This window comes from Ammospiza nelsoni, chromosome 28, assembly GCF_027579445.1.
Source record: "Ammospiza nelsoni isolate bAmmNel1 chromosome 28, bAmmNel1.pri, whole genome shotgun sequence".
NCBI classification, from domain to species: Eukaryota; Metazoa; Chordata; class Aves; order Passeriformes; family Passerellidae; genus Ammospiza; species Ammospiza nelsoni.
Window position 1 is genome coordinate 1,277,560 of NC_080660.1, and position 12,168 is coordinate 1,289,727.

Below are 12,168 nucleotides of genomic sequence, written 5' to 3' on the forward strand. Positions count from 1 at the left end.
GAGAGTTAACAGGAAGGAGAGACGGCAAACCGGCCCAGGTGTACCCGGGACAAAAGAGGCCGAGTCAAGGGGTGCTGAAGGAGACTCGTGGTGGTCACAAATCCCCAGAGCCCTCGGATCCCTCCTGAGCCCTCCCGGATCCCGGGGGAATCTCCCGAGCCGCCAGGGCAGGTACAAAGAAGAAAACTTTTGTTATTTACAAAGGCTGGAGGCGGGTTCAGACCGGACCGGACGCGCAGCCTGGCAGTGCCACCTCCTGGCTTTGTGTTGCCATCAAGGTGGATCGAGAAAAGCCAAGAACGCCCCGGAAAATGGTTCAGGATCACACAGCAGTGAGATTTCCAACCCTGGAGTGGAGTAAAAAAGCAATTAGAGGAAAATAAAAGATGTGGATGAAGGTTATGAGTTTATTTCTACAAACAATCCCTCTAATGCGGACTCAGAAAATAAAGCAGTTTGTTGTAACCTGACCTAAACATACATTGAATCACTCCCAAATCCTCAAACCAAATCTTCACCTTCTAGTGATGTTTTGGGACAGCAATATCCAAAGACACCACGGATGGACAGCTGGACATGTCCTCCCTGCTCCCAAAGCTGGGAATATTCACCCAAACCTCTTTAATCCCAAAGTGACACCATCCTCCTGGCTCTTTCACAAGTTCTTTTCCTAGATTTACCCTTTTCCACCCTACTCAGAGGGTGGTGGTGTCTCCACGAGCAGCCACCCAGCCCTCCTGGCAAACCCCTGGGATAAGCAGCTTTAACACAAAGAGGATTTTCCCTGCAGTTGTGAGAACCTTTCCCAGTTACCTCCTGGTAGGAAGCGAGCAGAAAGCTCTCCAGGTTTCTGCTGTTTTCCAGCAGCTCCTTATCAAACCATCCCAGGGAAATATTTTCTCCATGGAGTTTACAGAAAGCTGGAACAAACCTAGACTCCCATGTTGGGTTGTTGGTTTTTTTTTTTTTTTTTTTAATTCTGTCACCATGCTGCCAAAATGTTTCTGGTTATTTGTGTCTCCAAAGTTAAAAGAGTCAATATGTAAATATTTACAACTGCTTGTCCCACAATTGTCCCGCCTGGGCATGAGGGATATCAGTGGCTCACAGGCTCTTTTCAAGGATCATTTTCCAGGAGAAAAGCTTCAATAGAGAAACATTCATTCATTATTAATTTTAAATAGGAAAAGAATTTCCATAGGGATATAAATCCCATCTATCCACCTGGGGAGATCTAAATTACATATATCCAACTAGAGGGAGATATAAATCCCATCTATTCACCCCAAGGGGGTTATAAATCCCATACGTGCAACCCGAAGGGAAAACAAATCCCATATATCCACACAGAGTGGGATACGAGCCTCAAACATCCTTCCTGAGCAGCTCAGATTATAGGAACTGAGCTATTCCCCAGATGTGTGAACCTGCCTCCCCTCCCCGATGTGTTGTCAGTGCTGGCAAATTAAGTAAAAATAACACAAATTCGCAAAAGCCGCTGAACCTTATGGTGCGTGAGACCCCCGTGAGCCCCCGGAGCCCACTCGGAACACGGAGCTGCGGGGGCGGCCCCACGGGTAGATCCTTCCCGAGGCCGCGCGGTGGGCACGGCCCCCACAGCGGAGCACGGCCGGGGACGGCCGCGACCCCCGGCCCGGCCCCGCCAGAGCCGCGATCCCCTCAGAGCCGCGATCCCCGACCCGCGCCCACCCCACAGCTGCGACCCCCGGCCCGGTGCGGCCCCCACAGAGCCGCGACCCCCTCAGAGCCGCGACGCCCTCAGAACTTCGACACCCAGCTCGGTGCGGCCCCCTCAGAGCCGCGACCCCCGACCCCCGCTCACCCCAGAGCCGCGACCCCTTTAGAGCCGTGACCCTCTCAGAGCCGCGGCCCGCGACCCCCGCCCACCCCAGAGCCGCGACCCCTTTAGACCCGCGACCCCCACAGACCCGCGACCCCCAGAGACCCGCGACCCCCACAGAGCCGCAGCCCCCTCAGAGCCCCGACCCCCGCCCACCCCAGAGCCGCGGACCCCCCCCGGCCCCGCCCCCTCAGGGCCGGCCTCGCCCCCGGCCCCGCCCCTCCCGCTCAGGGCGCGCGCACCCGCCGGCCCCCGCGCGCGAGCACAAACCCCGCCCCCGCGCGTCCTGACGGGCAGCTCGCTCGGCCAATAGCGCGGCACCCCCCGCGCCAATGACGGCGCGGCGCGGGGAAGCCCCGCCCCGGGGCGGGGCGTGGCCGGGGGGGGGCGCCATGCGCCGTGTCATGGAGGCGCAGTGTGCGGGCGGCCATTGACGGTGCCGGAGCTGCTGCGGAGCGGCGCGGCCGGGGCGGCCCCGGCGACCCCCGACCCAATCCCGGCGCGCTCCCGGCGCCCGCCGCAGCCGCAGCGACCCTCGCGGCCGCTCTAGGCCACCCTCCCTCGCCAGTGCGGAACCGCGGGAGGGGGGGCAATGGAGATGAAGAAGCGCATCAACCTGGAGTTGCGGAACCGGGCCCCCGAGAAGGTGAGGGGCGGCGAGGCCGGTGGGGCGCGCTCCCCCCGCCCCGTGGGGCCGTCGCTGCCGCCTCGGGCCGCGCAGGCCCGGCGGCACCGCTGCCGAATCTGGGTCAGCCGTGGCGCAGGGCCCGGCGGGGCGCGGGCGGCGCTTCCGGCGCGGCCCCGGGACCCGCGGCCCCCCCTCATTCCCCCTCCGCCTCCTCTCTCGGGGTGCCCCGAAGTTCCCGGGGGTCGCGGCGGCCTCGGCTTCCCCCGACGTTAATCCGCCGCTTCCCCCGGCCGCAGTAAACAGGTCACGGCGGCGGCCCCGGCCGCGGCCCGCCGCTCATCCCGGCGCCTTTAATTAGTATAATTAACGTTCTTTCCCGCGCCGGCCACCCCGTGGGGGGTCCCCATACCCCTCCCGCTTCCCCCTCCCCGCGCGTCCAACTTTCAATTTCTTAGGAAAGAGCCCAAAAAGAAAAAAAAAAAAAAATTTTTTAAAAAGCCCCGAGCCGCTGGCGAGGCGGGAGCGCACGTGCGCGCCGGGCCCCGCGCTGCCCCCGCCGCCTCCCGGGGCTCCCGAGCATCGCTCCCCGCTCCGCTAATGAAGAAACCCGCGCCCGGTTCTCCCCAGGAGTAAAGTCCGGAGACTTTCGCTTTCCCTGACCCGCCGCACGTGGGGTTTTTCTGGGGAAAAAACTGCCCGAAAGTGTTGGTTTAACGCGCCCGGTGGTGTTCGGGGTGGCAGGTACTCGGAGAGGCCTCGTCAGCTGGGGATGGAGCTGGGATCCTCCCTCTCCTCCCGGCAGCTTGCCTTAAAATTTGGTGTCTGTGTGGGATAATGGGCGTTTTTAAATGAATAAATAAAGTAAAAGTGGGAAGCTGGCCTTGTGGTGCTAGGGGTCGGCAGCACTCCCAAAATTTTAGTGTGCGGGGAAAAGAAGTCACCTTGTGCCTGTCCTTTGCCAAGTGGATGTTCCACTCCAGATAAAATAATTTAAAATTAATTGGCTGCTTCTTGTTGCTGCTTCTCCAAGTATGCGACCTGTATTGATTATGAAGGAAATTATTTACTGGGGCTCCATTAATCTCTAGGAATCTCTGGTAAAATAATCTGGAGGCAGAAGGTTTTAAGTTCAGAGGGAAACTGGTTTTTTGAGTTTGCTTATGCACAGTTAAATGATGAGGAGAAGTCAGCAGTTGGTTGGCTACAGTGCTTCTGTGGGGAGCTGTATGTTGGAGTTTTGGGGTCAGGTGGCTGTTTTTACAAAGTTTAATGCATGCCTGGAGAACAGGAAACTACTGCCTAATTTTTAAATTAGGTGAGCGTTGATGATTTCTGGGCAGAAATCCGCTCTGATTTGAAGTGAAACCCCAAACGTGCAGGCACTGCCCTGTCCCTGGGGTGGGTTTGGGTGAATTTCAGTCCCCGGGGTGGGTTTCAGGCGAGTTTGCTGCTGTGACACCCACGTGTGCCCTGATTGCAGGTGACGGAGTTGGTGCTCGACAACTGCCGCTCCAGCAACGGCGAGATCGAAGGGCTCAACGACTCGTTCAAGGAGCTCCAGTTCCTCAGCATGGCCAACGTGGAGCTGACATCCCTGGCCAAGCTGCCCACGCTGAGCAAGCTCCGGAAGGTCGGTGCCTTTGGTGTGGCAGAGCCGTGGCTGCGCCTTGCAGCGCTCACGGTTGGACTCCTGTGGTGCTGAAAGCGCTTTGTGGGCGTCTGAAATGTGTTTTTAAGAATTTAAATTGTTTTGGGTGTTTCCAGTTAAACGTGGTGAGCTGGGTTTGGTTTTTGGTCAGTGATTCTTGGGGCTGTAACTCTTGAATGTTGTGAAGGTCCGGCTATGCATTGGTAGGAGGCTCTTGGGTCACCCAATTAACTCCAGTCCTGGTAACTTAAAACTGAGGTGCCTAAACCCATGAGACTTCAAAGAACAGTTTATAATTCTCAACTTAAAGGAACTTTTTAACAGCTAAAGCTTTATACCTTGGGTGAATCTTCAAAAGTGATTACATTCTTAAAGGGAGAACAATTAACAATGATGCAGCTGAATCTGAGGCTGAAAATCTATTTAACAATGATGCAGCTGAATCTGAGGCTGAAAATCTATTTAACAATGATGCAGCTTGAATCTGAGGCTGAAAATCTATTTGTTAATTCCTTTTTTTCCTGTCCAATAGCTGGAGTTGAGCGACAATGTCATTTCTGGAGGCCTGGAGGTCCTTGCAGAGAGATGTCCTAATCTCACATATCTAAATCTAAGTGGCAACAAAATCAAAGATCTTGGCACTGTGGAAGCTCTTGTGAGTATGAAATGGGAGGGCCTCTGGGAAAATGTAATAAATACTATTTTTTATCAAGAACCTTTAATGTTTTTGCAATGGATTGATAAAATCTCGTGGTTGATAGACTCAGTGCCATGACTATAGGACAGCATGTGGAACCCCAGTGCTGGAAAATGGGATGGGATGTCCCAAATCAGAGATGGTTGGGCTTGGTTTTGTCTTTGAAGAAAAGGTGACCAAGGTGTGATGCTGATTCCTCTGTGCTTGTTGGTTAAGGAGTGTTTGTCTGCTGAGTTTTCATTAAAATGTGAAGTGACTCAGGCACAGGTGTGATACAGTGAGGAAGAGGAGGGAGCTGCCACTGGTGATCCATTCACCCATTTTTGTGGATGATTCTGTCCAAAACTGGGCTCTGCACACATAACCCAACCCCCAAGGTTGGGAGTTATTCCACACAAGTGCCTTCAGTGGGGATTTGGCTGCTGACAGCAAATTGGACTGAATTTGAGGGAGGAAATTCTAACTAGAAATGAGAGATGATGATAAAGTAAATTATTGGGTTGTCACCCTGCTGTATCTGGGAGCACCACAGGAAAAAACCAAATCTTTTCATTTATTTTCAGCAAAATCTGAAGAATTTGAAGAGTCTTGACCTGTTCAACTGTGAGATTACAAACCTTGAGGACTACAGGGACAGCATCTTTGAGCTGCTCCAGCAGATCACATACCTGGATGGGTTTGATCAGGAGGACAATGAGGCACCAGACTCAGAAGATGATGATGATGGTAATTTCCTGAAACAAACTGGGGGAATTGGACTAAAGATACTTTTGCAAAGACACAAATATTCTTGTTGCCAGCAGTAAAGCCCTTTGTGCCACTGAGTGATACAGAGCAAGGGGACATGCACATTATTTTGAATTAAAAATTACAATTTTACAGGGTTTTGTAATGATTTCCGGTCCCTGCTTCAGTATAATACAAATTTTAGCTCCAAAAGCACACCTAGTTCCTTTTGGTCCCAGCTTGGTTGCAGCCCTTAAGGGGGCTCTTAGGGCTGGCAGGATTTTGTATTTGCAGCTGCTTCAGACATCAAAAGTTTTGCCTGAAGCTTGTGATGGAAAAACACTGGGAGTCTTTCTTAGAGAAAAAAATTACAAAATTTAACTTGGTTACAATCATGGTAATTTCCTATGTGTTGCCTGGATTTAGAAAAAAAATAAAAATCTCAAAATCCTTCAGGAAAAAAACTATTAGGGCAAGCCCAGCCTGCTGTACTCAGAGAGGAGAGAATGGAACTGGATTTCTGGTCTCATATGTGTGTCCTTCATTGCAGAGGGGGATGAAGATGATGATGATGATGAGAATGAAGCTGGGCCTCCAGGAGAATATGAAGAAGATGATGATGAAGATGATGGAGCTTCAGATTTGGGTGAAGGTGAAGAGGAGGAGGAAGTCGGTCTTTCATACCTGATGAAAGAAGAAATTCAGGTAAAGTTTGTAAATGCTGCCAAGTGCAGGAAGCAAAGAGAAGCTCCTGTGGGGTTCTGTGGTTACAGAAAACAGTTCTGGTACAGTTCCCAGAGAACAGAAAACAGCCTTCAGGAGGTGATGAGTGGAGTTCTTGCAGCTATGAACTGATCACACAAATTACAGGACAGCAGTCAAGCTCTGGGTCCTGCTCAGGTCCTCCCCTCCTGCAGGGTCTCCACAGGGGTGGGGTTTGTGCCCCAGAGCAGCCCCCCCATTTGGGATTGAAGGGGATTTGGGGTCCTGGGCCCAGCCACTGCTGGTTCTCTGATAAGAGTTTATTTCCTGCCAGGGAGTTCATGTGGTGTGGGTTTAATTCCAATATTCCAAAAGCCACTCTCAGAGGTTTGACTTGTCACACTCCCCTGTGTACAAAATTCCACCAAGCACAGGGATATAAAAACAAGACTTGGGTTTGTTGAATTCTCTGGAGCTGATTGTAATTCATTTACATTCCTCATCTATCAGCTTTAAAACAAGACAAAAGCCCCACAAAAACTCACTTGTTTTCACAGAGTTATGCACCTTTTCCTCCAGGCCCTTACTGTGGGTTCAAAGGCAATCTAGAGCTGCTGCCATCTCTATCACAGTTAATTTTTCAATAACTTTGAGCTGGCTTAAAGAAGTGAACAGTGAGGAAAAGCAAATAAATGAGTCTCTAGGGCTGACTGATGCCCTGGTGGGGAAATTGCAGGGAATTCCTGGATTTCTGCTTGGGATCATTGTGGAAACAAGACTCCAATAAACAGCAATTGTAAAAATACCTCCCAATTTTTGTACAGGATGAAGAGGATGATGATGACTATGTTGAAGGAGGTGATGAGGAGGAAGAAGGTAAGTGCTCAAGGATTGAAGTTGTGACTGAAACAATCAATTCTCTGTAATTGTCTTTGTGGGTTTGGGGCATGCACACTAACACAAAAACAAAATTAAAGTGAGGAAGAAACAAGAGTTTTCTGAAAGGAAAGGCGCTGTCTGCTGTGCAGTTGGAAATTGTTCTTTGATGTGGAGAGGAGTGGGGCTCTGCTGTGCATGTTGTTACTTACAGCCATTGAAAATATCCCTCAAGTGCCCCAGAGTCTCCTCTGGCAGCCAGGAGCAGCTGGAGCTTTCCCTTTATCCAGCTTCTCCAGAAGCAATCCTGGGACAAAGTTCTGTTAGCAAGGAGTGGCTTACTGGAGTATTTTTAATAAGTTTTTTCATCAAAAATTCCACATCTTTGTAAAGATGAAATCCCAGAATTTCTCCCCAGCTGAGCTCCCATCTCCTCCACATGCTGGGAGCAGGTTTGGGAGCTGGATTTTTCCACTTGCAAAAACAATATTTCTGCAGGAGCAGTGTGAATTTTTCACTTTGTACAAATCCTGGAGTCAGGATGGGCCACTGGACTGGCTGGGGCAGCATTGCACTGCAGGCTCCCACCAGCAGAGAGCACAGCAAGCACCCAAATCAGCCCTTGGGCACTGAAAATCAGGGATGTTCCATAGTACAGAACCTAAATCCAGCCCTTGGGCACTGAAAATCAGGGATGTTCCAAAGCACAGCACCCAAATCAGCCCTTGGGCACAGAAAAACTGGGATGTTCCATAGTACAGAACCTAAATCCAGCCCTTGGGCTCAGAAAAACTGGAATGTTCCACAGCACAGCACCCAAATCAGCCCTTGGGCACAGAAAAACTGGGATGTTCCATAGTACAGAACTTAAATCCAGCCCTTGGGCACAGAAAAACTGGAATGTTCCACAGCACAGCACCCAAATCAGCCCTTGGGCACAGAAAACCTGGAGATGTTCTCCAGGTTCCTGGGATGGATCCCAGGATGTTCTCCAGGATCTTCTGGCCCTTTGACACAGAAATCCCGGGGATATTCTGCAGGATCCTGCGTTGGGATGTTTTGGCTCTTTGGCACAGAAAATCCAGGGATTTTGTACAGGACCCTGGCTGGGATGTTCTGTCCCTCTGCCACAGAAAATCCAGGGATATTCTACAGGATCCTGGGCTGGAATGTTCTGTCCCTTTGCCACAGAAAATCCAGGGATGTTCTGCAGGATCCTGGGCTGGAATGTTCTGGCTCTTTGCCACAGAAAATCCAGGGATATTCTACAGGATCCTGGGCTGGAATGTTCTGTCCCTTTGCCACAGAAAATCCAGGGATGTTCTGCAGGATCCTGGGCTGGAATGTTCTGGCTCTTTGCCACAGAAAATCCAGGGATATTCTACAGGATCCTGGGCTGGAATGTTCTGTCTCTTTGCCACAGAGAATCCAGGGATATTCTACAGGATCCTGGGCTGGGATGTTCTGTCCCTTTGCCACAGAAAATCCAGGGATATTCTACAGGATCCTGGGCTGGAATGTTCTGTCCCTTTGCCACAGAGAATCCAGGGATATTCTACAGGATCCTGGGCTGGGATGTTCTGTCCCTTTGCCACAGAAAATCCAGGGATATTCTACAGGATCCTGGGCTGGAATGTTCTGTCCCTTTGCCACAGAAAATCCAGGGATGTTCTGCAGGATCCTGGGCTGGGATGTCCCATCAGGAGCACCTGCACCCCACACACACTCCCCATTCCCCTCCCCTCCTGTTCTCCATGGACAGACCATCATGGGCTGTGTGTGTCCCTCTCTCCTTAGCAGAGGGAGTCCGAGGGGAGAAGAGGAAACGAGAGCCCGAGGATGAAGGCGAGGAAGAGGAGGATTAACTTGCAGGACCAGACTCTCCAGTTGAGGAAGACGCAATAGTGATTATGCAGCTCTGTATGTCCATGTACCATAGATGTCCTGACAGAAATCCTATGTTAACTTTTTATAGCAGAAGTGTGGTTTTACTATTCCTGCCCCTTTTATCATTCCAGATAAGCTCTGATAGCCCATAGGGAACCTTCTGTAGAGAACAATTTTCAGCCCTATAATCACTGAAGCCATTGGCAAATTCCCCCCACCAGACTTTTCTTTGGAGCTCTTTCATTTCGTACAATCTTGCTGTGTTGGTCATTGTTAGCCCTGAATCCAACCCCATGTCCCATGGGTTTAATATTGGGAGTTTTCATTCAGAATTTTCAAGTTTTTATGCTTAAAAAGCTGAACTGAAAAGTGCTCTGCAGCGAATTCCCCACTCTCTGTTAAATCAGTTGACTCTAGGCCAAGTTTTCCATGGATTCAACTGGAAACCCCTAACTAGATGACACCCATGCTTCAGTTTTTTTAAAAGGTGACTCCTGTGATTTTTTTTTTCCTGTGGTTTTTGTTTTTTTTTTTTTTTTTTTTTGAAGGCTCCTCTCTATTTTGGGTATTCCAGGGTAAAGCCTCAGTGGGTTTCAGATGTTTTTGTTTTCCTGCTTGCTCCAATGTTCAGTGTTTGGAGTATTCACTAGATTCCTTCAGAAGTGTATTTTGGCAAACTGAAAGAGTTGTGATCCTTACAGGGTTGCAATCCATAAATTTTCCCCCAAGTCCATTGTCACTGCAGGTATTAACAAAGTGATTAATGTGTAGTTTTAAACCTTTTTGCCAGAAATCTTTGTTAATCTTTCACTCACTTTGCTCTTGCATTGTCATTCTGGGAATTCTGCACCACTCATGGCTATAAAATGTATAAAATAGATGAAATATGCATTTCTGATGCAGAAGTGAACGGGTAACTCCTCCAAGCGTGTTGTTTTCCACCCCCCAGCTTTTCTAGAACTGTTGAAGGGAAGAATTGAACCCAGGTTGGCCTTTCTCTGCACTTCACCTCTTCAACTGTTTAAATCTGGATGTAAAACACTCAGTTTGTGTGTAACAGTTGGGAATATTTGGGGGTTCATATTGAGTGGCTGCAGAGAGAGCATGAGGGATGTGCAGAGAGGCTTTTATAATTCCTAATAGCAGCCTTTATAATCCCTAATCTGCCCCAATCTATCATCCTTTCCTGTTGGAAACAAATTTTCACTTCCAGCATTCCTCCTTCAGGCGTGACCTGGGTCTCACACGGCAGTGGTGGTGTCACACTGACTGACATCAGTCTCACACAGGTCCTGAACCAAATATCACACACAGCTTTATTGCAGAGACTTATTTTTGTATCTGTCCTGGCTGCCAGAAACTGGGGAGAGCCTGCAGGTGGGAGGAGGGGGATCCCTGGGTCTGAGAGAGTCAGTCCCTCGTCACCTGGTTCCCTGGGGGACGTTCCTGTAGGAATTTCAGTGTGACCTCCAGCTCTTGGGGGGAGTTTAGGTCATGCAGGGTTGAAGTTCTGCAAAGCCCCACTCACTCCCTGTGTGCGTGGTTTTATTTCCCCTCACAACTAGAGCCTTAACTCTGGGTTTTTCCGGAACCTTCCCAGCCTCAAAAGCAGAGTCTGGTGGTGCACTGGGGAACAACTGACTCCTTGGGCTTTGTGCTTTTTAAAGGATATCTCTAAAGACACTAGAAAAGCTGTGGTGAAACTTCCTTTGCAGCCACAACCAAGTGCTGTGTTTGTGATGATGAGTCCTGGCTGGGTCAGTGCATGATTGTCATGTCCTGAAGGCTCTGGGTGCGGCACTCACTCCGTGCTCAGCTTTGAGAGAAAAAAAATGTTTTTCCCATCCTTTTGCTTCTTGTCCTTAGATTGAAACTTGTTATTTATAAGTGTGTATGTTAGAGCACCTCCATGTCAGGGTTTTACTTAACTGTTACTGATGCAGATAAAATTAGTTTTAAATGGAAGAAGAAGAAAAAAAAAAAAAAAGAGTCTATTTTGATGGATTAAAATAATGTGGGTAGTGGGCTTGTTTGGGTAAGCAAGACCAGAGCTCTGAGGGGTGACAGCCCTTCCCTAGGCCAGACTTCCCACTCCCCAAACAGCCACAGTTCCACCACGTGGAACCTGAGCCCCTCACAAACCCCAGAATCTGTCCCAGTGTCACCGTCCCCGTCCTGTGTCCTCCGCTCGGCATGCAGCAACAGCGTTTTTTAACGAGGAATTCAGAGCCTCCAGACAACTTTTGAAACTTTTTTGCTTGGTGGGTGGTCTTTTCATGCAAATACGTCAGGGTGGGTTTTATATTTTGTAGAGGTTTTGTCCTATTTTAATGCTCTTTGTATGGCAGTCTGTATATAGTGTGGTTTGGTTCCTTCTCCGACTCTTTCCTGAAACTTTGGAGTAACTGATTTTGTGCAACTGTGTTTTGAATAAAGCCATGACAGTGTTAAATTAAAGACAACAGCCCTGCAGCACTCTTCTGGTAACTTTTAGTTGTAACAAAACATGTTTCCTCCCCATGTGTGCTGTAAATTTTAAATTAAAAAGTTTTCAAACCGAATTATTTCAAATAAATTGAGACTATTGTATTGGATTACTTCTCGGGGTCTGTCCACCTGGGGGAAGGAATAGAGTAAGGGAATTTTCTTTCTGGTTGTGGAAATCTGCAGAATGGTGTGTGTTTCTGGGGGTGGAATTTGGATTTGTGGTACTCGAGTCCTGGAACAGTCAAGGAAGGATGTTCTGGAAAACCTGAATGGTTCCCTGAGTGTTTGCAGGTGAGTTTTAACAGAGATGTCAGAGACATCAGAGTCTGAGTCCTGAGATTTGATTTTCACAAGTCCTGCCTTGTGCCTGGCTGAAATATTCCTCACACAAGAACAATGTTTAAAAAAAAACAACCCTGCTGCTCCTCCCGAGCTAGAGAAAGCATTGTTTTATCTTGGGATTAGTCCAGCATTCCTGGCAAAAATCCCTTGGATGCACTTGAGAAAGCCCTTGGCAAACAGGCTTTTCTGCTGCTGGATGAGCAATTAGGCAAGAAATGGGTGGTGACTTCTGGGATATTTTATTTAGTTTTAAAAGGTGGAGAAGAATTGCTGTTCCAGCTGAAGCCCCATGTCTCTACCCAGTGCACCTATTT

The 12,168-nt window shown here is 49.4% G+C and overlaps 1 protein-coding gene across 1 annotated transcript; it reads left to right on the forward strand.

The window, feature by feature from the left end:
* The first annotated feature begins 2,254 nt into the window (after positions 1 to 2,254).
* ANP32E (acidic nuclear phosphoprotein 32 family member E) lies at positions 2,255 to 11,619 on the forward strand. The gene is made up of 7 exons (XM_059490333.1): positions 2,255 to 2,507; positions 3,970 to 4,119; positions 4,670 to 4,792; positions 5,398 to 5,560; positions 6,111 to 6,265; positions 7,087 to 7,138; positions 8,936 to 11,619. The coding sequence occupies exons 1-7, from the start codon at positions 2,454 to 2,456 to the stop codon at positions 9,001 to 9,003; spliced, it is 765 nt and encodes a 254-aa protein (XP_059346316.1). The 5' UTR covers positions 2,255 to 2,453; the 3' UTR covers positions 9,004 to 11,619.
* The last annotated feature ends 549 nt before the right edge of the window (positions 11,620 to 12,168 follow it).